This window comes from Hemicordylus capensis, chromosome 13 (genome assembly GCF_027244095.1).
Source record: "Hemicordylus capensis ecotype Gifberg chromosome 13, rHemCap1.1.pri, whole genome shotgun sequence".
In the NCBI taxonomy this organism is placed as follows: domain Eukaryota; kingdom Metazoa; phylum Chordata; class Lepidosauria; order Squamata; family Cordylidae; genus Hemicordylus; species Hemicordylus capensis.
In genome coordinates this window covers 6,790,123-6,817,625 of record NC_069669.1, presented here as the reverse complement: position 1 = coordinate 6,817,625, position 27,503 = coordinate 6,790,123, and the positions used below count along the sequence as shown (strand labels likewise).

At 46.6% G+C, this 27,503-nt stretch overlaps 1 protein-coding gene across 2 annotated transcripts in view; it reads right to left on the bottom strand.

Annotated features, from left to right (window-relative positions):
* The window catches only part of SHISA9 (shisa family member 9), a 212,700-nt gene that overhangs the window by 23,297 nt on the left and 161,900 nt on the right, over nucleotides 1-27,503 (bottom strand). For both annotated transcript variants that reach the window (XM_053276675.1, XM_053276674.1), the window contains exon 3: nucleotides 6,554-6,709. In XM_053276675.1, coding sequence (XP_053132650.1) covers nucleotides 6,554-6,709 — 156 coding nt within the window. The remainder of the gene's footprint in view (nucleotides 1-6,553; nucleotides 6,710-27,503) is intronic.

Here is a 27,503-nt window from a genome sequence, read left to right as displayed (position 1 = left end):
ACGTGACCTACTTTTCACACAAAGATGCTCTTAGGTAATTGTGCATTAAGGGTTCTTGAATCTGACAGTCGCTTTGTTCTATAATGAACTTAGCCAATTGGTTAATCCAGGGAATGCCATTTGCGTCCATTTTGCTTACAACGGGCCTTGAATAGTGGTTTGAGAGTCTTCTCCCTATCTGCAAACCTGCCGTTGCTCCTTTAGCGACTGCTTAGAAGTGATAGTAAATCTCTGGGGATCATAGTAAGAACGGCGGCTGCTTGCCAACTTTTAAAAAGCTGGATATACGACTTGAGAGGAAAAGCTGAGATGTCACTGGCGCAATGGTGTGGAGTGTGTTCATAATTTGGCATGAAATGAAATCTGTTTTGATGCAGGAGACGGGGACGGAACCTCTGAGCAAAGATTCCCACAGCCGACCTTTGTATGACATCCGCCAAGACCAATCCGGGCGCTTTGTTTTTCACAGGTTGGTTCTGCTGCCATGCGGGGAGAGCTGGTCTTCGGGTAGCAAGTGTGAATTGTCCCCTTTGCTAAGCAGGGCCCACTTGGTCTGCATTTGAATGGGAGACCCCAAGGTGATTCTCACGACTGCAGGAAAGCTAAGAGAGCCGAGCCTGCTTTCCCACATCGTGGCTCCTGGCAGCAAACCTCAATAAGTACCCCCCCTTTAAACAAGGTTAGCGAAGTGCTCTGCTAACCCCATTTTGGCGATCGTGAGTCACCATGACGTGGCTCCATGCCGCAGCAACTCACAAGGAGACCCCAGACTGGGGGGCTCCAACAAGCCCCCTGCCTTTGGGGGGTCTTCCCAGGTGGCCCCTGATCCTCGACGCCCCTACCGGCTCCGTTATGGAGCCAGTACCCTTCCCATCTGCGGAGAGAGTGGGCTTAGCCCCCTCTCCCCACAGAAGTCCTGCAGGCTGTACACATGGAGCCTCTGCATGTGTGAGCACTGTAAGATATTCCCCTTAGGGGATGGGGCCGCTCTGGGAAGAGCACCTGCAGGCTTGCATGCAGAAGGTTCCAAGTTCCCTCCCTGGCAGCATCTCCAAGACAGGGCTGAGAGAGACTCCTGCCTGCAACCTTGGAGAAGCCGCTGCCAATCTGGGTAGATAATACTAAGCTCGAAGGACTCAGTAGAAGGCAGCTTCCTATATTCCTATGTCTTTTCATGCTGAGTATCAGAATGCCCTTAGCCCAGAGAAATGAAATTGCCATCTGGTTTAAGGCCTCCCCAGTCTAAACTATTTCTTTAAATAGAAAGAGGGCATAGGGGAGGCAGCTGGTGGTCCCTGGAGACCCTCAGCCATGGACATTCTCCCCCTGCTCAATTGTAGTTATCCACTTGCAAGCGATGCTATTTTGGAAGTTGATGGGGCGTGCAGGAGAACCTGTCTGCATAATCTCCGAGGCCCTGTACATGATCTTCCAACTGTAAGGTAGCAACAGCTTGGGAGAAAGGCCTATTAAAATCAGTATGACTTACTTCTGCGTAAACAGTCATAGGAACCTAGGATCCAGCCTGGTTTGGTTTGATCATGGACCGCACCACGCCGGCTTGGTCCATGTTTGAACCTCTGAGCCAGCCCCGGTTCATTCGGCATGAACCGTTCGTGCATATCCCTAGTATCAAGGCCAATGGCCCAGTGGAGCACAATGTGTGCATGACATCATCATTAACTGACTCATCCGCTTGATGTGACAAATGATGTATTAATCTGTACTCTGCTGCTTGCATTTTGGGCATTAAACCTGGCAAGATATCCCTACGGCTAAGACTTTCTTGATCCATTCCCTCCTCTACAGGCATATCTGGAAGCCTCACCTTTAATATTCTAATGCTGTCTGAAATGAAGAAGAAGAAAAAGAGAGAACCCCTTTGCTGTTCCGAACGGAGACTTTCCAAGGAAGTGTAGTTCTCTGTTTACAAGTCCTCCAGCACAGCTGGCAACACTGCAGGAATATATTAGCCTGACTCCACTTTGACTTCCCATTTCTCAAAACAACATCAGAGGACATCATCTGTCCCGAAGCCAAGCTTGGATGTTCCCTTGTTTATTTTCAAGAAAGAAGCAGAGTTTCTTAGGGGTACATCTTGTCAGCCGTGCCTCCATCCCTAGTGCGTGCTCTGTGCAGATATACATCTTGGCCCAGCTTCCGGGGGCCGGTGGGGGGGGGGAGAGATGAGCAACTTACTCAGCAGCCAGAACCACAGCATGGGAAATCTTCCGAGATGGAAAGCAGAGCGGCAAATTGGGCATGCAAATATGGACGAGTAGGGATCCAAGTGAAGACCATGCTCCCTGCCCTCACTCTGAAGGAGATCGCAGTCATGGCCCATGTTGCTCTCCAGAATGATTGCCAAAATGAGGGGAAAGGCACTTTTTGCTGATGGTGTATGTTTCTTGGCGAAAAGTACCCCCGTTTCAGCTTAGTCTGTTCTAATGGCTCAGAACAAGTCAGAATTAATTCAACAAGTCACTGCTTATTCAACCCAAATGTCCAAATGATCCAGCCATACACGGACTGTGTAACTGGCATGGTATAACCAGATTTAGCTACATGACATCACAAAGCCAAATCTGAGTGAAGGCAATGCTCCCTGCCCTCACTCTGAATGGAATTACATTTGTGCCTCATGTTGCTCTCCGGAATGATTGCCAAAATGAGGGGGAAGGCACTTTTTGCAGGTGGTGTGTGTTTCTTGTGAAAAGTACCCCCGTTTCAGCTTAGTCTGTTCTAATGGCTCAGAACAAGTCAGAATTAATTCAACAAGTCACTGCTTATTCAACCCAAATGTCCAAATGATCCAGCCATACAGGGACTGTAAAACGGGCATGTATAACCAAATTTAGCTACATGACATCACAAAGCCAAATCTTAGTGAAGGCAATGCTTCCTGCCCTCACTCTGAATGGGATAACCTTTTTTCCTCCATGTTGCATTCCTGAATGATTGCCAAAATGAGGCAGGCACTTTTGTAGGGGGTGAATGTACTCCCCGATTTCAGCTTAGGTTATCCTAATGGCTAAGAAAGAGTCAGTTGATCTGCTTATTCAACCCAAATGTCCCAAAGATGTACATCACCATGGAATAGACCTCTTTCTAGCCAGTGAAGTGATGTGATGAACCAGTTCAGGTACTTACTACCTCTATACATGTCACTGGCGCCTGAGTGAGCAGTGACCATTTAAGCATGGGAGTAAAAAACAAGCTTGATGAATTGGAAAATAAGAATAATTTATGCAGAAAAACCACTTTCTGCACTTTTCCACATGAATAATAAAGCGCTGGCAAAGTCCCCAAGAGATCTCAATCACGTCAGTCGTAAGAAGTTTGAAAGTGGAGTGTCTTGGCTCACATGTTTTCAAATGTTTCCCTTAGCCTTGGAAGAAGTGTCCTTCCTAGAAGGAACCTTTCATTAATCCTGTAGGTATATAAGGCCCCTACGGTTGTGGGACACTGCTATTCTGTACTGGAGAGGGAAGAGATTACCCTCTCTTTCCAGATTTGTAGATTACTTGCTACTTAGATGTTTCCATAACTGTTACTAATGGCCCATCAACTCAGTTTTTATCATCGTGATTATGATTTATATAGCTCTTCAGAGTTTTCAGAGACCTTTACCCAAGTTATCCCATGAGATGGATCACGAGGAAATTTCGGGCTGACCAAAAAGTACGTTTTCACACCAAATACAAATATGGGGACGATGAATATTTATATCCCACTTTTCAACCAAAGTTCCCAAAGCGGTTTACACAGATATAAATAAATAAATAAATAAAGATGGCTCCCTGTCCCCAAAGGACTCACAAGCTAAAAACGAAACAGAAGACAGACACCAGCAACAGCCACTGGAGGGCTGCTGTGCTGGAGATGGATAGGGCCAGTAGCTCTCCCCCTGCTAAATAAAGGGAATTGCCACTTTTAAAAGGTGCCTCTTTGCTCCATTAGCAAGGGATAATTAATCTATGGAATTCTCTGCCATGGGATGTGGTGATGGCCACCAGCTGGGATGGCTTTAAAAGGGATGAGATGGCTTTAATTAAAATTTAATTTTAAATGAATTAGACAAATTCATGGAGGACAGGCCCATCAGTGGCTACTAGCCTTGATGGCTATAGACTACCTCCAAGTTCAGAGGCAAGATGCCTCTCCATCCCAGTGGCAGGGAAGCGACAGCAGGAGCCTGGGCCTGCCTTCACCTCCTGACTGTAGGCTTCCCAGAGGCATCTGGTGGAGTATTGTGAGAAACAGGATGCTTGGCTAGATTAAGCCCTGGACCGGATCCAGCAAGGCTTTTCTTATCTTATGTTCTTGCATTTGTTCAGTCATTTTTTAAACATCATCAAATAACGTTGCGATGGGGGGGGGGCGTTTCCTAGTCTTGGATTCAGGTAAATGGGCTAATTCCAAGTTGAGCTGGGTATGGAGGAAGTTCGCCTATCAGTGTTTAGAAAGCATTTACATAACATCTCCTGCTATTTAAATAAAAAGACAAATAACAGTGGCCTTTGCAGCTCAGCTACCTGTCCCCCACCCGGTGAGCTGAAACTGGTGTTCAGTGTGCTCTTAGCATCATCATTAATTAAAAGCAGCCTTTCTCTTTCTCTCAGGTCTGCTCCGGGACTCGAAATCTCTCTCTAGCACAAAATGTCCTGCAGGTATGAGACTGGATGCCCCTGATTCGCAATGGCCTGTATCCGTCTTTGGGAACTGAGTTCTGAAAGCAGATTGAGTTCTCTCACAGTTGAGTAGTTACAGTTCTTAAAAAACAAAACAAACCGACACACCCAAAGCAGCAGCGAAATGACTTAGAAAACCACCAACCAAGAAAGTTCTTCTGATCCGCCTACAAGGACAGAGAGGGAGGAGGAGAACTGGTCTTGTGGTAGCAAGCATGACTTGTCGCCTTTGCTAAGCAGGGTCCACCCTGGTTTTCATTTGAATGGGAGACTATATGTGTGAGCCCTGTAAGACCTTCCCCTCAGGGGATGGGGCCGCTCTGGGAAGAGCATCTGCATGCCTGCATGCAGAAGGTTCCGAGTTCCCTCCCTGGCAGCATCTCCAAGACAGGGCTGAGAGAGACTCCTGCCTGCAACTTGGGAGAAGCCGCTGCCAGTCTGTGAAGACAATACTGAGCTAGATGGACCAATGGTTTGACTCGGTATATGGCAGCTTCCTATGTTCCTACAGGACTGAGAGAGACTCCTGCCTGCAAACCTTGGAGAAGCTGCTGCTAGTCTGTGTAGGCAATACTGGACCAATGGTCTGACTCTGTACACATCAGCTTCCTATGTAGATGATTAATACTAGGGATGCCAGAGATCTGCGGCTATATTTGTGTGATTTCATAGACCAAATCAATGTGGCTCGGGTCCCCCTTTGGCTTCTCCAATCATTGGCTTTCTGGTCCACAGAGCCTTTCCTCCCACCTGCTCATCCTAAGCAAGAATCCACTATGTTTTACACCCTGAAGTGTCGAAGCTGAGCTTTTCCTGGATAGCCAGAAGCTGTGCAAAGTGGCACCATTTGCACCTTTCAAGCATAGGTTAGTAGGTGCTTACCTCTGCTCTGACCACACCCACAAGCTGCTCTGAGAAGCAGCAATCTCTGTGGCGAGGGATCAGGAGCGGTGTACATGCTTATTTCTACCCTCACAACAACCCTGTGAGGTAGGTTAGGCTGAGAGATACATGACTGGCCCAGAGTCACCCAGTGAGTTTCATGGTTGAATGGGGATTCGAACTCAGGTCTTCCCAGTCCTAGTCAAACACTCTAACCACTACACTATGCTGGCTCTATGCGAAATGCTCCTTCCCCCTGGCGGTGCTGGCACTGGCTACTATTGCCCCTACTAAATAAACTAGCAACATTATTCGCCTTATCTCCCTAAGTATCTCATGTACAGCCAAATCCTCACTCCCCTAATCACGTTCTTTGCCACCTCTTTGCTCCTCCAAACTAATTGTTCTAGAGCAGGGCTGCTCAACTTCAGCCCTCCTGAAGATGTTGGCCAACAGCTCCCATAACCCCTGGCTATTGGCCACTGTGGCTAGGGATCATGGGAGTTGTAGTCCAAAAACAGATGGGGGGGATTGAGCAGGCTTGTTCTAGAGCAGGCCTGTTCAACTTAGCCCACCCCCAGCTGTTTTTGGACTAAAGTAAAGGTAAAGTGTGCCGTCAAGTCTGTGTTGACTCCTGGCGCCCACAGAGCCCTGTGGTTTTCTTTTGGTAGAATACAGAAGGGGTTGACCATTGCCTCCTCTCACGCAGTATGAGATGCATCTTCCAGCATCTTCCTATATCACTGCTGCCCGATATAGATGTTTCCCATAGTCTGGGAAACATACCCGCGGGGATTCAAGCTACAACGCCCATAATCCCCCAGCCACAGTGGCCAATAGCTAGGGCTTCTGGGAATTGTAGGCCAAATCTGCCGTAGGGCCAAATTTGAGCCACACTGTTCTAGAATCACCTCTGAGCCTGATAATGGTGGAGGGTGGGGGGAATCCGCTGGGGAAATCAGATGATATTCTCCACTTACCTACTGCTTTTAGAGATGCATACTTATTCAGCTCTTTCCCTGGCGGCTGCTGTTCATACGGATTCGTGATCTGCCCCATGTTTGGATAAGAGTGCGGATGCGTCAGCTGTGGGAGGAGCGGTGATGTCGGAACCACATTGTTCATCTGTGTTGCATCTGCATGAGAGAAACAGGAGGGAAAGAATTTCATTGCAAACAAAAACCAGCCTTTATGGTTCAACATCAGCCTGGTCTCCTGACCATTAAATGCAGCCATTACCACCAGCCGTGGAGCCAGACTAATGGCGGCCTGGGTCCGGCCCCTCTCGGCAGCCCCCTCCAGTTCTTCCTGGAGGTAGAGAAAGGGTGAAAATGTCCTATTGGGCAGCCAGAGCTGCCTGAAATAAAAGGCAGTTCTGAAATAAAGAGTTCGCCTGGGCTCTCGGCAGTCCCGGAGGGGGGAGTTCGCTCTGGGTTCCTCCATTGCCCTAGCCACAGGGCTTCGACGGCCCTTTTCATTGGCGGCCCGGGTTCTTTGAACTCATTCGCACAATGGTGGCTATGCCCCTGATTACCACTACAGCTAATCCACAGAATTATAGACTGCCTTTCAACTAAGTGCTCACAGCGGTTTACCCAGGAAAATAAACAAACAACAATGAATATCATCCCTTGTCCCAAAATGGCTTGCAATCTAAAAAGAAATATAAAGGAGACACCAGCAACAGGTACCAGAGGGATGAAACATTGGGGCTGGATAGGAACAATGCCCTCAACACCGGGAGAAAATAATGTTAAAAATATACAATAATAATGTTAAAAATATACAATAATATTTATTCAAATATTCAAAGAGTTACTTTGATAATGAAGCCAAATCTCATTGGCAGGGTGAAAGGGGGAAAAATGATTCTTTCTAAAAGGATATAAAAATGAAGCATTCTATAAATAATCTGCCCCATATCAATCAATTTGTTTAATACAGTCACAGGCCAGCCAACAACAACAAAAACAAACATAAATCAACCTGTCCCAGAAGTACCCTCTTACCTGGAGATTGCTTGTGACTATTCAAAACAGAAGACCGTTCAAAACCCAAAGACAAATGCTTTGACTCCTCAGGTACTTAGTGAGTCAGTCCTCTTCCTTTCCTCCTAGAGAGAAAAGGTGGAAACATCTCTCTCTCTCTCTCCCCCTACCTATTCATTATGTAGCTGATAGATAGAATAGGTCTTTCCTGTCCCAAAGGTATTTCACTCATAAACCGATTTCGTTTAGACTCTACAGTGATCTCCATGCGTGTCACTTACTGTACATAGCTGCAACAACTAAACTCTGCCCTCTGTAACTGAAATGGTCATTTCCTTGGTGCTTTGCTAAATAATCACAAGCCCCAACAGGGTTAACCTTGGCTCAGAGCCGGGCTAAAAATCTGGGCTAGGTGGCACTGCCCTGCTGGGATTGGTCCCGATCCCAGCACAGCTTAACTAACCTGGGTTAGGCTGTGTATGAGAACAGCCGCCATCTCTAGCCATAATGGAGTTGTAGTCTGACAACATCTGGGGACAAAGTGTGGAGGACCCTGGTCAAGTGAAGTCGTAGATGTCAAGGGGTGGAGAATGCGTCTGCATTCACTGGACATGACGGACATCTGAATAGTGCTCACACCTTTGGCTCCGTGTTCAATACTCATACAACAAGTGCACAGGTACAGATCTGTACACAGGTACAGCCATTCACATGTTACGCTGAATGCAGGTACAGAAGTACACTTCCTATCTGTAGCGTGCATTTCAAGGGCCTGTATACAGGTTCACTTTTAAAATGCACACAGGTACAGTCATTCACACTAACACATGTACTAGTGTGCAGATATTTGTACACTTGTACAGCATAATGTCTGAATTGGGCCCTTCTGATACCAAATTCCCTAAGTCCTCAGTCATGTGTGGACAGAACTGAGCAGTTATTTAAATGTGCATCAAGAAAAACGTATACAAACAAGGGAAAATAAATTATGCCTAACTGGTTATAAAATCCTTATGAACATAGGAAACTGCTTTCTACTGAGCCAGACCATGGGTCGGTCTATCTGTCTTTATTTTATTTTATTTATATACCTCCCTTCCAAAAATAGCTCAGGGCGGTTTACATCAAAATAAAAACAAAACCATTAAAAACATTTAAACATTAAAATCATTTAAAACCAACATTAAAAATTTAAAACCATAAATCTAATTAAAAGCCTGGGTGAATAAATGTGTCTATAGTGCCTTTTAAACAGTTGCCAGAGATGGGGAGGCTCTTATTTCAACAGGGAGCACATTCCAAAGCCCAGAGGCAGCAACGGAGAAGGCCCATTCCTGGGCAGTCACCATATCTATCTCAGTATTATCTACACAGACTGGCAGCGGCTTCTTCAAGGTTACAGACAGGAGTCTCTCTCAGCCCTCTCTTGAGATGCTGCCAGGGAGGGAACTGGGAACCTTCTGCATGCTCTTCCCAGAGCGGCCCCATAAGGGGAATGTCTTACAGTGTTCACATGTAGAGGTCATTCACACAATCGGAAACTGTGTTCTACACAGGTTTGGGAGTTCTGTGTCCTCCCAATTTCTGGTTGTGTGCAAGCAAGTTAAGAAGAAAACCTGGGTAGAAGTGATTGTGTGGAATCAAGACAGTTTGCCTCCTACCCAGGTTTTCCTCAGCAGGGGTAGCTTTTCCTTCTTAGAACATAAAAACTGCCCTGCTGGATCAGGCCCAAGGCCCATCTAGTCCAGCATCCTGTTTCGCACAGGGGCCCACCAGATGCCGTTGGAAGCCACAGGCAGGACATGCCCTCCCTCCTGCTGTTACTCCCCTGCAACTGGTACTCCAAGGCATCCTGCCTTTGAGGCTGGAGGTGGCCTATAGCCCTCCGACTGGTAGTCATTGATAGACCTCTCCTCCACAAAGTTATCCAAACCCCTCTTAAAGCTGTTCAGGTTGTTGGCTGTCACCACATCTTGTGGCAGATAATTCCACAAGTTGATTATGCGTTGTGTGAAAAAGTACTTCTGTTTGTTGGTCCTAAATTTCCTGGCAATCAATTTCATGGGATGACCCCTGGTTCTAGTGTTATGGGAGAGGGAGAAGAATTTCCCTCTATCCACTATATCCCTTCCTTGCTTCCACACAATCCCTTCCACCCAGGGATTGTGGGTGGAAGGGATTTCCTCCCACCTTGCTCCCACACAACCCAAAACCGGGAGCACCCAAAGCTCCCAAATCCGAGCCGAACACAGTTTGCGAATGTGTGAATGACCTCGTTGCCTCCCAATCAAATGCAAACCAGGACAGACCCTGCTTAGCAAAGGGGACCATTCATGCTTGCTACCACAAGACCAGCTCTCCTCCCACAGTATGATCTTCCAAGCTGATAAATACAATTACGCACATTTGAAAAGTACACAAATGGGTTGTGTGTGGGGAAGGTCTTGACCCTCCCTGTCATTTTGATTGCTCTACACCCTGGAAGAAAATTATTTTTCACTTTATTACATCTCTGATAGGAGCGAAGTTCAAGTAGGGGAATTGTCACCATTTCTATTTCAACCCCCCCTTTACCCCCTTGGCGTTCAGGTGTTAATGGCAGCCGAGATCTCTGGTGGTTCAACCTGGTGTTATTTTAAGCCTCTCCTTCTCTTCTGTGATCAATAAAGAGGACCGTAATTCTAGACATGAAAGTCTTGTTGCAAAGCTGACCCACTTCTATTTTGGGATGGTCTAAAGGCCTTTTGTAGCGAGACGATTTCCCTGGCAAATGGACAATGATGAATACACCTTTCAGCACATGAAGGTAAAAGTGGGGACGGCAGGGAATAATAAAGCGCTAAAACTTTGTTTTTAAAAAACACACAAAACGACGACAGCGTCAGCGACGCAAACGGACTTTGCAGAGTTTATTCAACTGCATCAGACCCAGCCTGGTCTTTGACTTGAGACAGAACTCCTGGGGAGGAGCGTTGGTCTTGTGGGAGTGAGCATGGGTTGTCCCCTTTGCTAAGCAGGGTTCACCTTGGTTGCCCTTTGGATAGGTGACCACACGTGAAAGCTGCCTGCTGCAAGATATTCCTCTTAGGGGATAGATCTGTAGCTCAGTGGTAGGGCATCCGCTTTGCATGCAGAAGGTCCCGGGTTCAATCCCTGGCAGCATCTCCAAGCAGGGCTGGGAAAGACCCCTGCCTGAAAACTTGGAGAAGCCGCTTGCAGTCCAAGCAGTCCAGAGCAGGGTAAATGAAGGAGAGCCACTGCCAATCAGTGTAGACAATACTGAGCTATATGGACCAAGAGTCTGACTCAGTATAAGGCCACTTCCGACGTTCCTGATAGGGATGTGGAGTCGGCTTGACCTTGAGCCGAACCTCCGGGGCCAGTTCAGGGGTACCATCTGTGTTAAAATTCGGCGACCTCAGGAGCTGCTGCTGCGGCCACAGGGGGTCCTCTGGCGGTTCCCCTCCCCACACTGGCCTCCCCCCCACTGGCCTTTCCCAGTCTCTTATGGGCCAGTTTGGCCCATTGGGGGGGCATTTGGGGCCTCTATGAGCAAGCCATGTGCATTTGCACCCATGTCATGGCACAGCCACACAAATGACCTGTCTCCATGCTTGGCAGCCTAAAAAAATGGCTACTACGTGCTCGCAGAGGGACTAAATGGCCCTGAAATCAGCCGAACCAGCCCATCGGAGACCAAGGGAAGGCCGGCGGGGGTGGGGGGTGGGGAGATCTTGGCAGCAGTAAGTCTGATTCCCCTCTCCCCCCACTTTTTTTTTTACAAGTTTAAACATGGATGGAACCCCTCCCCAAAACCTGTCCCCAACCGGTTCGAATTCCAACCGAACTGGGCCCTTCGTGGTGTGTGTGTGTGTGTCGGAGGGGGGGCAAAACCAAATATGCCCGGTCTGGTTCGAGTCCAATCTGGATATGAATCGAACCAGTCAAACTGGTTTTGTTCACATCCCTAGTTCCTAATATTTAACTGTGGGTGGGGCCAAAGCTCAGTGGTAGAGCATCTTCATGCTGGCATGCAGAAAGTCCCAAGTTCAGTCCCTGGCAGGGTGCCCAGGGAAGGCAGGCAGGGAAAGACACTTGCCCCAAATATTGGAGAGCTGCTGCCAGTCAGTGTGGACAATACTGAGCTAGATGGACCAAGGCTCTGACTTGGTAGAAGGCAGCTTCTCCTGTTTTTAAACTCACATGACCCTACACACAAAGCCATGGGGAGGAGTGATATTTCCAACTCTCGCCTTGACAACATGCCCTGCATACTTCCATTGCTCATTATCCCATAAACCCGTCCAGCCATTCATGTTTCTAGCCACACATGCGGTCGGGTTCCTTTGGAATTTGCCGAGATTTCTAGCAGCCAGTTCTCATGATCTCACAAATCCTATCAGGTCTTCGTCATACACTCCTTGGCTGCTGGCAGAGAGCGGCTTCCTTTCGGTAACAGGTTTTTATCTCCCCCTGTACGAAGGTGATTGGGAACGCAAAGGCCGACAGGAAAGCGAGGAGGAAACAGAGAGTAGAGTGCAGGAGACGCGCAGTACTGAATAAGGCCAAAAAGGCTGGCATCTGATTAAATTTACGTCCAATTGAAATTGAGTAGTCCTTTAGACTACTCCCCGAGTAGTACTATTGAGTTATTCAGTCAGATGCCAGTCAGGGAGTGGGGAATTTCCACTTCTGCTCAGTTCTCAACTCAAAGCACTGCTATTCTCCACGGTTGTCTTGTTCATTTCCTGCTCCTATAAAATCCCTTTCCTTGCACTTCCAGCCACTATCAAAATCTTATTTTCTTTCTTTTTCTCTGTCTTACAGTCTGAGGCTGTTCTCATGCACAGCCTAACCCAGGCTGGCAGAGAGGCACCTCGCTAATTTTGGAGCCTGGATCTCGCCCACCCAGTCATGTGAACGGCCTTTCTCCTCAAGAGGATGTGATTCTCCTGCAGTCCCCCCTCCTTCTCACTATCTAAATCCATGTGATAAATTCTGCTCATATTAAAAAAAGATGCTCGCAACTCCCTCTAATGGTCTCTCCTAAAGATCTAGCTAGTTATTTCAGCCCTTCCCATTTTTCCACACCCCTTTCCAGCCATATCTGCCAAAGAAACATAGGAAGCTGCCTTCTACTGAGGCAGACCATTGGTCCATCTAGCTCAGTATAGTGGCAGTTGTTCTCTAAGGTTATAGGCAGGAGTCTTTCCCAGATCTACCTGGAGATGCAGGTAGGGAGTGAACCCAGGACCTTCTGCATGCAAGCAGGTGCTCCTCCTCTGAGCTATGGCTGCAGCTCCTACGGGGAAGATCTTAACAGTGCTTACATGTAGTCACCCATCCAAATGCAAACCAAGGTGAGCCCTGCTTAGCAAAGAGAACAATTTACGCTCACTACTGCAAGACCAGCTCTCCACCCCAGTTGCACTGGCCGGAAATTGAACTCAGGCTTCCTGTGTGGCAGGTGAACGTTCTACCACTGAACCAAAGTGCTTTCTTTTCTCTAGGACTTTCTCAATTTCCCTACTACTGCCATGAGTTCAGTCTCCTTTTGCCTCCGCTTCACTTCGCTATACACAACTCTTCTTGAGTTCAGAGCTTGTGAGAGAGCTAAACCCAGCTAAACCAGCCATCTACATCCTTCACATCTTCAACGTTCTGCTCATTAACTAAGCTACCTGTGAACATTCTGTGACATCACAGCAACTCCTCAAATGACAAGGCAACAGCAGTTGTGCTTTGGGACCCATACGACCCAGTATTCTGTTGATTTACATGTATATAATTCCTCTGCTTTCTGTGTTAACAGGCCATGCTGTTTTCCAGAATTCAACCACACAGTCAAGAAAAGCCAATATTTATCTAAGGCCCCATTCGCACGTAACGGGAAACTGGAGTTCGAGTTACCTGTGGTTGATTTTTTGTGTGTACCTCCAAATATGTGCAACCGTGTTTGGACATCAAAGCAACCCGAAGTTTCTGTCCCCTAACTCCAACTTGAACCTTTGGTTTGTAGTGAGTTTTGCCACTCATATCAGAGGTTCCATTCCTCGCCAATTACATCCGAATGCTGTATGCTTCCTTAACCAGATTTGAGGGAAGAAGCTGCTCTCTCACTCTGGCTGTCTGGGCTGTCCATCCCAGAAGGAAGCTCACACAGCCAGGTCCCCCTCCTCTCTGCAGTCTTCTTGACTGCAGTAGAGGTCCCGCTGGTTACATCTGAATGAGGACAGGTAACTGTGGGATAGGGGGGAGGGCAGAACCACTGGTCCACTGAATCCACAGTGCCGCGTTATGTGTGAATGCGGCCAATGTTGTAAATAGAAAATAAAAGCAGAATCCTCCCCGTATTACCTGCTGCTAAATCAACATACATACCATTCATTATACATCACATGCCATCTGTTCTACATGACAGCAATTCAGATGCCTGTAGCAGCAGTTTGTAATGACCTACAGTTTTCAGCAAATAAATGTGATTTGAACGGAGCTGAACTACAGAAGCAGGAAATTGACTTGCAGTGTCAAATCTCGGTTAGTACAGGAAGCCTTCCTTCCTCAGCAGTGGCATGGACTTCGGGGTCCAATTGAAATTCAGCATGCAGAAGTATCAGTCCTCTCCACAGAGTCTCTAAATATTTGTTATGTTTCCTACTGCTCAGGTCACACCAGGAAGAATAAAATCACATTTGCACTTCCAGATGGAGTTCACCTTTGTTCAATTATACGTACACAGATTTAGAATGGGCCACAGCAAACAAAGAAGGTAAAAAACCAAGAAGAAAGCAGGAATGCATTTTGTCAGATGTGACTGGTGTAACTGGGGGTGGGGACAGTGAGCATGAATTGTCCCCTTTGCTAACCAGGGTCTGCCCTGGTTTGCATTTGGATGGGTAACTACAAGTGAGCTCTGTCTGCTATAGGACGCTATAAGATCCTCCCCTGCCAGGATGGGGCCATAGATCAGTGGTAGAGCATCTGCTTTGCATGCAGAACATTCCCGGTTCAATCTGTAGCAGCATCGATAGGGCTGGGAGAGACTCCTACTTCTAACTTTGGAGAAGACGCTGCCAGTCTAGTTAGACAATACTGAGCTAGATGAACCAAGGGACTGACTCGGTATATGGCAGCTTCCTATGTAACTATGTCCACTCCATTCTGAAGGCATTAAGTCAGCAGGTTTTTTAAAAAGCCAAACAGTTAAATTAGCATAGAAAAGACCTAGTGATTGATGGCCATCTTGTTCCATCTCTGGCCAACTGGAGAAAAGAGTCTAGAAATTTCATAGAGAAAAATCTGCTTCTAGAAATTTCATAGACTCAATGGCAGATGACGCAGATCACACCTAAGAACTTGCCTTCAAACCATTCCTGTGATCCATCACAATCTCTCCATTCCTGTGGTCTATCACTATCTCTCCATTCTTGTGGTAAATCTCTTTTTTTCCATTCTTGTGATCCATCTATGTCTCTCCATTCCAGTGGTCCATCACTATATCTCCATTCCTGTGATCCATCACTATCACTGAGGTCCACCAAGAATCTTCTACCATCTGTTGGAACAGCCATGGGTGGCATCAGAACACTTAGGCAGCTGTTGGGGCCAAAGCACTCAGAGGTGCCCACCACTGACAGTGTCCAGACTCCCCTGGGGGAGGATTGGGCCCAGTCAGCAAGCACTGGACAACTGTCCCCCCTTTGTGATGAATATTGTGTACAGAGAGGCAAGTGAAGACTGCTTTTCTGTGCATTTGCTGCTGGTTGTTTTGTTAGCCCCGCCTCTACACCAGGACCCTAACAAAAGCTGCATTCAAAAGCTGGTCTGTATCAAGGAATGGATTAGCCAAAAACACCAATGGACTCAGTGGCCCCCTTCCCATGCTCTCCTGTCCTCTTTTGGATGTGCAGGAGTGCTGCCTCTCTGCGAGACTGCAGGAGGACAGCCCACAAAGCCAATCGGGCGGAATGAGGGAGGAGCTTCCTCCCTCAACTCTGACTCCGTGGGGACGAAACTGCAGTGCCAGCATTCAGATGTAACGCTGGCGCTGCAGAACTGGAGTTGGAGGAGCCCAAACTCCTCCTGGTGTCGTTGGGAGGGGGGACACCGAAAACCGTTAGTAGCACCTGCTGCAGAGGAGGATAGACTCTGCCACTCAACTGGCCTCCACACATGTGTGGAGGCCACTTGCTAGCCATGCAAATGGCCTCCACTGGATGAGTGGCGGAGCTGATCCTCCGCCACAGTGGGTGCTGCGTGGCATGATGCTGCTGGTAAAAGCTTTCAGGTACAGTGGTAGGGGAGGTATGCACCTACTAATTTAGATTTGAAGGTGCCTCCTGGTGGCACCAGCTGCCATGGTCTGAACCAAAAGTTCAGAGTGGAGTTTGGGGAGGGAACCCGCTAGTCCATTCTTGCCTTCAAATCCAGTTTCCCAAATTTGGAAACCAGAGATGAAGGGACCTCTGGTTTTTTGTTAAGTCTGAATTTGGTGATTGGGTGAATCTCTCCCAGCCAGCCTGAACCTGCCTTTCTTTAAGTCCAGCAGATGAACACAATAATGACCAAAGGTTTTGCTCCTTAATTCCGCTTCTACAAGGGTTCAAACTTAGCTTTATAAAACAAAAACAACAGCTGGGAATCCGGGTAAGCTGGTGGGCTTATCAGGTGCCAGGGAACGTGCTTAAAATCTGATAGATACACAGAAATCTGTAGGAAGTGGCAACCGTATCTACTACATTTTTATTCCACTCTTTCTGCAAGGAGCCCAGAAAAGTGTACATGGTTATGTTCATCCTCACAACAACCCTGTGAGGTAGGTATGGCTGAGAAAGAAGCGACTGGCCCAGAGTCACCCAATGAGTTTCAAGGATGATATGAACGTGGGTCTCCCCGGTCCAAATCCATCACTAACTGCTACACCATGCCGGCTCCTACAGGAACTGCCTCATACTGTCGGCCCATTGGTCCATCTAGCTCAGTATTGTCCATCCAGATTGGCAGCGGCTTCAAGGTTGCAGGCAGGAGTCTCTCTCAGCCCTATCTTGGAGATGCTGCCAGGGAGGGAACCTGGGACCTTCGGCATGCAAGCAGGCAGGTGCTCTTCCCAGAGTGGCCCCATCCCCTAAGGGGAAGATCTTACAGCGCTCACACATGTAGTCATCCATTCAAATGCAAACCAGGGCAGACCCTGCTTAGCAAAGGGACAATTCATGCTTGCTACTACAAGACCAGCTTTTAATTCACAGAAAAGAGAGGAGGAGGCTTCTTGAAAATACTAGACTACTGTCTTCCTGGGGCCCAAACCCAGAGCTCAGAGACTGAGTTATGAATGAAGTCCCACCACAAATCTTAGGGGGAGCTGAGGCAGGAGTGTGCCTATAGAGGGCAGTTTGCCAAGGGTCCCTTAATACCTTCCACGCACTCTGCCAGACACTTCGTGAAGCAGGAAAACCAGAAAGGGGGAATTCCACCTTTCTCCAGCCTCATTCTGGGTACATCTGGTACCAATATGATTCACTGGAAACACTGTCCTCAAGCATTAATAAAGTCTCCTATCTGGTCCACACTTATTGCATTAAGCAAAATAGCCTTCCACATCTTTCATTCGTCAGGTGAGCGGGAAATGGCCCAGAAAGCAGATACACGAGAATCTAATTGCCAATTAGGAAATCGTCTAGCTCTGGCAAAACTCAATAATCTAATAGATGTCTTCAGTTTCTCACCTCTGCTATTCGAATATAAGAGCTGTTAAAACGGTTCTGCTTCTGCTTTGCATGCCTTGTTCTTTTCATAGAGGAAGGAATGCCCATGGCTATGTAATTAAGGGATGAGTAACTAAGGGAGGAGAGCTGGTCTTGTGGAAGCAAGCGTGAATTGTCCCCTTTGCTAAGCAAGGTCCACCCTGATTGCTTTTGAATGGGAGACCACATGTGTGAGCACTGCAAGATATTCCCCTTGGGGGATGCGGCCTGTAGCTCAGTGGAAGAGCATCTGCATGATGGCATAATGAAGGTTCGAAGTTCCCTCCCTGGCAGCATCTCCAAGGTAGGGCTGAGAGAGACTCCTGCCTGCAACCCAGGAGAAGCTGCTGCCAGTCTGTGTAATGATGACGATAATGATGATGTACCAAATCCAGTCAATAACATCTGGTAGACTGTGTGTAAATAGATAATAATAATAAAAATAATAATCAACTTTATTTGTTAGTCACCCCATTACAAATTGTTCTCTGGGCAGCTCACAACAGAGGATTAATACATACAATAAAAACACATAAAACATTAAAACATAACAGACAAAAAAAGTGAAAAGAAAACACAAAATACAATCCAAAGCAGCATTAAAAACTTATTTTAAAATTAATTAAAAATCAGATCAAATCTGAAAAGCCAAATTTAAAAACCCAAATTTAAAAGCCCTTGGTGAACAAAAAGGTCTTTAAAGTTGTGCTGTCGAGTCAGTGTCGACTCCTGGTGCCCGCAGAGCCCTGTGGTTGTCTTTGATAGAATACAGGAGGGGTTTACCATTGCCATCTCCCACACATTCTGAGATTATGCCTTTCAGCATCTTCCTGTATCGCTGCTGCCCAATATAGGTGTTTCCCATTGTCTGGGAAACATTCAAATTGTCTGGGAAACATACCAGCGGGGATTCGAACCAGCAACCTCTTGCTCCCTAGGCAAGTTACTTCCCCGCTGTGCCATTACCTGGCGTCTAAAAGAACAAACTGATGAAGCTGAGTATTGTCTGTGTAGACAATACTGAGCTAGATGGACCAATGGCCCGACTCATTATATAGCAGATTCCTATGTCCCTATTTTCCTAATTCGGCTGACAGCTTTGCAGCTCTGATTGTGCTCCCATTGCATTGGTTAGAGCACAAGTCACCAGCCTGGGCTTCTTCAGTTGTTGGATGACAATTCCCATCATTTCCAGATGCAACTGATTATTAGTATGAGTCTCAGAATCGTCATCCCTGGGCTTGAGGATGGTGAGAGAGCCTGGCCTTTATGGGATTGTAAGTGGGGGAAAATATATAAGGGAGGAGAGCTGGCCTTGTGGTAGCGGGCATGAATTGTTCTCCTGGCTAAGCAGGGTCTCCCTTGGTTTGCATTTGGATGAGTGGCTACATGTGAGCACTGTAAGCATCCCTTTGCGGTGTGTGGGGGGACATAGCTCGGTGGAAGAGCATCGGCTTCCATGCAGAAGATTGCTGATTCAGTTCCTGTCAGCATCTCCAGGTAGGGCTGGGAAAGACTCCTGCCTGAAACCTGCAGAAGCTACTGCCAGCTAGATGGACCAGTTGGACTTGGTATAAGACAGATTTGGTATAATGCAGCTTCCTGTGTTTCTAAAGGAGCACAACTGGTCTTGTGGTAGTGAGCATTAAGGATTTAGTCTGAAAATGGGTCATTTTGAGTGAACCTGGGGACAGGACCTTCATTTGAAGGGTGATCTGTTCCAAGCTCGGAACGGAATGACCCCATTCCGAGTCAGAATGTTTCAAGTGTTCCCAGCACCACTTTGGACTCCAAAATGGCTTTCTTTTGGCCTCTGCACACATGCAGTCACCATTTGTGTGGTCAGCACCACCATGCAAATGGCTGCCGTGCATGTGCAGAGGCCAGAAGAGCGCCATTTTGGAGTCCAAAATGGCGCTCGGAACGTTCCGAGTGTTCTGAGCTCATCGCGTCAGAACAACTGGCTCGATCGGTCGTTCCGACGGAACGTTCTGGGCATTTGCGACCCATACCAAGCTCGGAACGGAACACAAATATTGTTCCGTGCACACCCCTAGCGAGTGTGAATTGTCCCCTTTGCTAAGCAGGGTCTGCCTTGGCTTGCATTTGGACAGATGGCTAGATGTGAGCGCTGTAAGATATTACAGATATTGTAAGATAGCTCAGTGGAAGAGCATCTGCTTTGCATGCAGAAGGTCCCAGGTTCACTCCCTAGAATCTCTCCAGAGCTGGGAGAGGCTCCTTCCGGAAACTATAGAGAGCCACGGCCAGTCATTGTAAACAAAACTGAGTTATATGGACATATGGACTGACTCAGCGTAAGGCTGCTCCCCGAGTTCCTGTGAGTGTGATGGTGTCGGGATTCGCAATTGGCTCAGAGAATAAAAATGAGCTGCTCTTGGATTTTTAAAAATAACGTTGTCTGCTGAGTTCAGCTCCCAATCGATCTGTGCAGAGTTTGCTCATGACTGATCACACGACAGATTCGCATAGGGTGATCGGAGGAAAGAAAAACACCTCTAGGTATGCTGGCAAAGCTTCTCGGGGTAGCCAGAAAAACGTGAAAGCAGTGAATTATTCAACAACCCACTGACCTTTCTGATCTCATTCTTCCATAAGGAGGAGTCAGGCTTGACCAAAGGTCTCAGATCAGGCAGAGTCCATTTTTCAACACAAGACCTGCAGATTCTTCTACTTTGGTTGGAATATTAATTAGGGACAGAGGGGAAGGAAAGGTTGGCTTTAAAAAAAAACACATCCCACAGCAAAATTAAATTAGACCATGACTGGAATTCTCAGAAAATCACCCTTAACATGATGACTCAACTGGGTCTATTCAACCCTGGGTCTATTCAGCTGGTGTTTTGCTATATAAATCAGTGTGAGAACTTTTTTGCATGAAAAGAGGTGCATACTATCATCGTGTTGGACATACATGCAGCAGTATGCATCAGATCGGGGGCAGAGCTGCTCTTGTGGGAGCAAGCATGACTTGTCCCCTGTGCTAAGCAGGGTCTACCCTAGTTTGCATTTGAATGGGGTACTATATGCATGAGCACTGTAAGAGATTCCCCTTAGGGGATGGGGCCACTCTGGGAAGAGCATCTGCAGAAGGTTCCAAGTTCTTTCCCTGGCAGCATCTCCAAGAGAGGGCTGAGAGAGACTCCTGCTTGTAACCTTGGAGAAGCCACTACCAGATAATACTGAGCTAGACGGACCAATGGTCTGCATCAGTATGAGATAGCTCCCTGTGTTTTTATGTTCCGAAAATGTACTGACAGCTGAGATGTCTGGCTTCCAACCAGATTCTATTTGTACAGTGCTTCACAGAAAAAACATGTATAGAGAAGCCTAGATGTATGCACAACTGGATGAGCATCAAGCATCTGTATGAACCGATCAGAAATCTCTGAAACCCAGAAGGTGTCATTCAAAAGACCGTGGTATGTAGGTGGCAGGCATGCAATTTAATGTTGGGTTTTTTTGTTTTTTTAATTATATCCTGCTCACACAACATGTGAGGAGAACACATGTTGTGTTCTCCTCACAACAACCCTGTGAAGAAGGTTAGGCTGAGAGATATGTGACTGGCCCAGAGTCACCCCGTGAGTTTCATGACTGAACGAAGATTTGAACTCAGGTCTCCCTGGTCCCAGTCCAGCACTCTAACCACTACACCACATTGGCTCTCCATTTCTCCTCATAGACAGGGGTAAAGAAATGTTGGCCCAGTTTATCAGCCAAATAAAATATTTCACTTGTCGAGCTATGTTGGTACATTGCTCATCTGGACTTGTTTCACTTGTCAGGTATCATTTTTCACTCGTCACAGACTAGTAGACTAGTGGATTTCTGCAGCCCTGCTCATAGACATTGAAATTCAAAGTGGAAGTTCTCCCTAGATCTCCTTAACCACACCACTGCCTAGGTCAAGACCACCCTTCTCTGACATCACAGCTGGTAAGCCAATGGTTTGAGATGAGAGGTTAAATACAAGTTATACCTGTATTTACCCAAAAGAAAGAGGAGTCTGAATATAAGATGACTCCCTCTGCCCCGCAATATTTAACAGGAAACAACCAGGGGAAACTTCATCTTGGATTCAGGTAAATCTGGTACATATCATTTGTTTAACACAGATGTGTTTGTGGTGGAAAGTGATAAAATGGTTTATTCATTCTTTATCTTTGATTTCCCTTCCCTTCCCACGAGGCCTTTAAAGTTCCTGTTCTTTGCAATCAGAACTGCAAACATTTCAAATTATTTATGAAAATGACCTCCTTAGTCAGGAAAACATAAAGGGAGTCTGAGCATAAAGTAAAATTTCCCTAATTAATACCTCAGAGAAATATTTTTTGGTTAAAAAAATTAATGATTTCTTAATGCTAAACTGTCTTTAATATTATGGTAAAATATGTTAACTACTTTGCTAGTCTGGCTTGATGGATGAAAAGGAGAGAAAAGTAATCTCTCACCTGTGGTTCTCAAATGATTCTGTGCTCTGTATTTACATAATACCAAAACATTTGGCTTAGTTACTAATTGCATCAGCATCAGAAAGAGATTCATCTTCAGCCAGGTTCATCAGCATGGAGCTTCCTACACAAGAGACTGGTATAAACAAAGATGGCAACAAACGTTACCAACCCCATATTTTAAAACCAGATGTGTGGCGTCCTTGATAAATTGATTTTGGACCCGTCTGGGTTCCACATTGCTGAGTCATAGGACTGTGGTTGTTGAAGATGCGTTGGCAGAACTGTAACTGAGCGGACATGTTCCTTAAGAACATAAGAACAGCCCTGCTGGATCAGGCCCAAGGCCCATCTAATCCAGCACCCGGTTTCACACAGTGGCCCACCAGATATTCCTGGGTTAGGGTTAGGGTTAGGGTAACCCTAACCCTCTGAGGCTGGAGGTGGCCTATAGCCTTCCGACTAGTAGCTGCTGATAGACCTCTCCTCCATGAATGTATCCAAATCCCTCTTAAAGCTGTTCAGGTTGTTGGCTGTCACTACATCTTGTGGCAGAGAATTCCATAGGTTCATTATATGTTGTGTGAATTTTTTTTCCCTTTTGTAGGTCCTATATTTCTTGGCAATCAGTTTCATGGGATGACCCCCGGTTCTAAGCTTATGCGAGAGGGAGAAAAAATTATCCCTATCAACTTTCTCCACATCATGCATGGTTTTATAGACTCCATGCATGATTTTATCATGTCTCCCCTCAGTCGTCTTTTTTCTAAACTAAAAAAGCCCCAGGTGTGGTAGCCTTGCCTCATGAGGAAGGTACTCCAGGCCCCTGGTCATCTGGGTTGCCCTCTTCTGCACCTTTTCCAGTTCTACAGTCTCCTTCTTAATGTATGGTGACCAGAACTGTACACTGTCAGCGTTCTGATAAGGAGGGCGATAGCACTTTAGCCTGCCCCCTAACCTGTATCTTGAAGGCTGCGGTCACAGATATAAGGAAGTTCTTCACCAGCCTTTTGGAAGCCCAGTTCGAGGCACCAAAAGGGAGACGTGGTATTGTCTAACACACTGGGTGTGGACAAGAACACATAATTTATTTGTGTTCCCATGTAAACTGCTTTGAGAACTTTGGTTGACATATTCGTAGTAGTGGTAGGGTCAGGTGAACGAGTCTATTAAGCTATAGTTTTGATCTTATCACACAAGTGCTTCGTCAGCTGCTTCGTCGGTCTGGGCACTCCTCCGACCCTGTTTTGGGTCATGGGAACTGGCCTCATGTATAGCAATCAGTGCTGCAGAGGTGCTGGATTTCTGCCTGGACATGAACTATAGAAGGCAGCATTTGGAGGAAGCACTGTGCCTTGTGAGTTGCATTAGGCAGCACTTGAGCAGATGCCTCTTGAGCAAGTCATGGGGAAGCTGCACCTGTTGAATTTCTGCCTGACCACATCACTTCCCAGCCCAAGGTTGAGCTGAAAAACCATCGCAAAATGCAGGTGCATCGAGTGCAACTGGTAAAGCTAGAAAATTATCCATGTGAGCCCTGGAAGATTTCCCCCTGAGGGCAGTGGTGCCCAACCTGGATTCCTCCAGATATTGCTCAACTACAACTCCCATCACCCCTAGCCACAATAAATTGTAGCTGGAAATGATGGGAGTTGAAGTTCAGCAATGTCTGGAGGAACCCTGGTTGGGAACCGCAGTCTCAGGGGATGGGGCCGCTCTGGGAAGAGCACCTGCATGCCTGTATGCAGAAGGTTCCAAGAAGGTTCTCTGGCAGCATCTCCAAGATAGGGCTGAGAGAGACTCCTGCCTGTAACCTTGGAGAAGCCGCTGCCAGTCTGTGAAGACAATACTGAGCAAGATGGGCCAATGGTCTGACTCCGTTTAAGGCAGCTTCCTACGTGCCTAAAGTGTTTCTGCTTATATAGTGCAGAAGTTAAGGTAACCATCCCAAATCATCATGCTCTTCAGAACATGAATGAAAACAGTAATAACCGCCTCAACTCTCATCTGAAACCAAAAGTTTTTGTTGTTGTTTTTGAAATTCTCATCTTTTTGAATGGCATTCCTCTACTGTGATCCTTTAAAGCACTTTACAAAAATACGAACTAATCTTCCCTCCGACAATTTTGATGTTTTGATTGCATCAGGGCAGAGGAGCAGCAAGGCTGTCATAAATCTTCGTTAAAGTAAGACGCATGTCAAAATCCTTTGCAGAAACAAATTCTCTTTTTTTATGACGTCTGGGGCTGTCGTGGCATGGAATGAAGTAGCAAAAATGTGACAGGCCTTGCTGTCTGGAGAAATCTGGCAATCTTTAGCATTGCCGGAGCAAAACACCTTCAGAAAGTAAGGACTAGATTACATGTTCCTGTATCCACTCCTCAGCCAACTCCTGGCAGTGACCTTCTATCACGACCATATGAAACCACTACACCCTTTAAAAAAAAATGGCCAATTAATCCTATGAGATCTAGTCAATCAATCTAAGCAATTGATGAAATGAGCATACATTTGCAGGATGGAGGAGTCAAGTCACAATTCTAAAGCAAAGCCACATGGAAAGGCTGTTCTCATGACCCTAATCAGGATTGGAGGGGCACCCAGCTGTAGAATCCAAGGGAAAGAGCTGTGATATGGAAGGACAAGGCAGTGGACTGGAATCAGGAACATTAATAGTTTAATGAGACAGTTATTATGCACAGAGAGGCACATGCAGACTGCTTTTCCGGGCTCTTGCTGCTGGCCGTTTGTTAGCCCCACCTCTACTCCGGGACTGGAAGACAATTAATTGAAGCCCCATTCAAAAGCTGGCCCGGATCAAGGAATGGATCAACCCCAAACACCACACCAGCCAGGATAGAGAGCCATGCCCACTCCTGATTGGTGGCTGTGCATTTGCAAAGATCAAAGTGGGCAGAGGGGAGTGCGATTGGCTGGGACGCGGGAGCTGGGTAGGGCGGGCACCACCAACTGAGATTCTATCCCCAGCATTTTATTGAAGGTGGATGAAAAGCCATCTTAGCCAGCTCCCACATGATCACTTATGCCTCTTCTCACCTTGATCATTACAAACACATGGTCACCATTTTGGGAGTGTATATGACTCTCCTACCCTGGCTGGGTGCTCTGTGGATAACTCACATTTAACTAGGATAGAAAACCAGGATCTGATCCTGGTTAAATGTGCTTTAACCACAGTGGGTTTGACCAGGATTGCCCAGGAAATCGGCATTCTCACAACCAGCTCTGTGGGGTCCAGCAATCCTGGCTAATTCTTTGATCGGAATAACTGTGATTGTGAGAACCTAGCCTAAATTGAGTTAAATAAACTTGTTATGTGATCCCTGCCCCCATCAAGCTTGTTTTAAATTGTTTTAGTTTTGTTTGCTTAAAAAAAAATTATGTAAACCACCTGGAGATGCATATATTACAGTAGATGGTATAAAAAGGTGATAGACATACAAACATAGTCAGACCATTGGTCCATCTAGCTCAGTATTGTCTACACAGACTGGCAGTGGCTTCTCCAAGGCTGCAGGCGGGAGTATCTCTCAGCCCCACCTGGAGACACCAGGGAGGGAACTTGGAACCTTCTGCATGCAAGCAGGCAGGTGCTTTGCCCAGAGCGGCCCCATCCCCTAAGGGGAATCTCTTCCAATGCTCACATGTAGTCTCCCATTCAAATACAAACCAAGGCAGACCCTGCTTAGCAAAGGGGACAATTCATGCTTGCTACCTCAAGGCCAGATCTCCTCTGCAGATCAACTCTCCCGGCTGGTCTAAACCATGAGATAAGCTTGATTTTGTACCCTAATATGAACTTTGCAGAATACTCTGATTCTCTTCGAGGCTTAAAGAGTTTCCCATCACCAGTACCCAGCTCATATGTAGGATGTTGACATCTAAAGATGCTCTAAGGCTGCAATCCTGTGCCCACTTACTTGGGTGCATGCCCTGTTGAACGCAATAGAACTTACTTCTGAGTAAGTGTGGATAGCCTCAAGTTGCTCGTCTTTCACTACAGAGTGAGCAATGCACCATATTTACCCGAATAGAATATGACTCCAAATTGAAGATGATTCCCTTTAAAAATACAGATTAAATACAGGATATACCTGTATTTATCTGAAAAGAAGAGGACTCTGAATCTAAGATGACCCCCTGATTTCTAATATCAAAGAACCTGGAAGAAACCTAGTCTTGGTGAATATTCCGGTCAAGATTCAGGTTGGAAAAAACCTATTCTTGGATTCAGGTAAATAAGAGTTGACGTGTCACCTCTGCTGAAGAGATCCTCTGTTTTCGTGGCAGAGTTTTCGAAGTGGGGTGGGGTTGGGTGGGCTTAAAGCAATTCATTCTGTAAGCCTATAGTTACCATAGGGAGAAACAACAACAAAAATCTAGTGCCTAATTATACAATTAGGAATTTAGTAACCAAGAATAAATTAGGAAAATGATTCTCTTAATAGGATAAGCAACTCCCCGGGGAGCGAGGCTGATGGTGTTTAGACCTGTAAAGGATTGTGTTAGTGAACTTGGCAGATCTTGCCAGCGACAGATTGCTGGTTGCTAAGGAAAGATCCAGAAGTCAGGGGCTGAGGTCTTGTCAAGACATGCATCTGATGGCGTTAATTCTAGGGCGTGCATGAAACTCTCTGGTCTGGGCGGCTTGCAAGGAAGCATGCAGGAAACGTGCCACAATTATCCTCTAAATTTAGCCCCCTAATTATAGGAAAAACATCAAGCAGAAGAAGCTTAAGCGCTACTGGTGAAGCTCGACATTTACGTATTTTTTAAAAAGAGAGGCATGCTCATCTGATGTTTTACAGTGTGACTTGGGTGTCCAGATGCAAAAGAGATTGGCATTTAGTGCAGCTGTGGCTTTCGGCAGCTGTGGCTGATCGGGAGGAAGAAGAAACGTTCGCCGCTAAGTCACCGCAGACAGTGCCACACGTGGGATTATGGCGAAGGAATTGGCAGACGGAAGGTTCTATGTCAAGGAAGGAGCAAGTGCCTATAAGGGATGACTGTAGAAAGGCCTGCTCAACTTAGGACCTCCCCCTCCCCACAGCTGTTTTGGACTACAACTCCCATAATCCCCAGCCACAGCAGCCAAGAGCCAGGGATTATGGGAGCTGTAGGTCAACATCTGCAGGAGGGCCAAAGTTGAGCAGCCCTGCATATAGAAGAATTAGTTTACAGGAGAAATGGGGTGGCAATGAAGAGCTGGTCTTGTGGTAGCAAGCATGAATTGTCTCCTTTGCCAAGCAGGGTCTGCCTTGGTTTGGATTTGAATGGTAGACTAAATGTGAGGATGGCAAGATATTCACTTTCGGGGACGGGGCTGCTCTGGGAAGAGCATCTGCAGACTTGTGAGCAGAAGGTTCCAAGTTCCCTCCCTGGCGGCATCTCCAAGATAGGGCTGAGAGAGACTCCTGCCTGCAACCTTGGAGAAGCCACTGCCAGTCTGTGTAGTAGACAATACTGAGCTAGATGGACCAATGGTCTGACTCAGTATGTGGCAGCTGCCTATGTTCCTATGTACCATTATTAGGGGAGCATAGATTTTCCTATTCATTATATACTTATAGAGGTAAGGTAAATCATGTTGTTAGGTTATTTCTTTATTTGACGCATTTATATACTGCCCTATATAAAATCTCAGGGTGGTTTACAATCTAAACAAACATCAGCTAAATCATCAAAATCATATAAAACATTTAA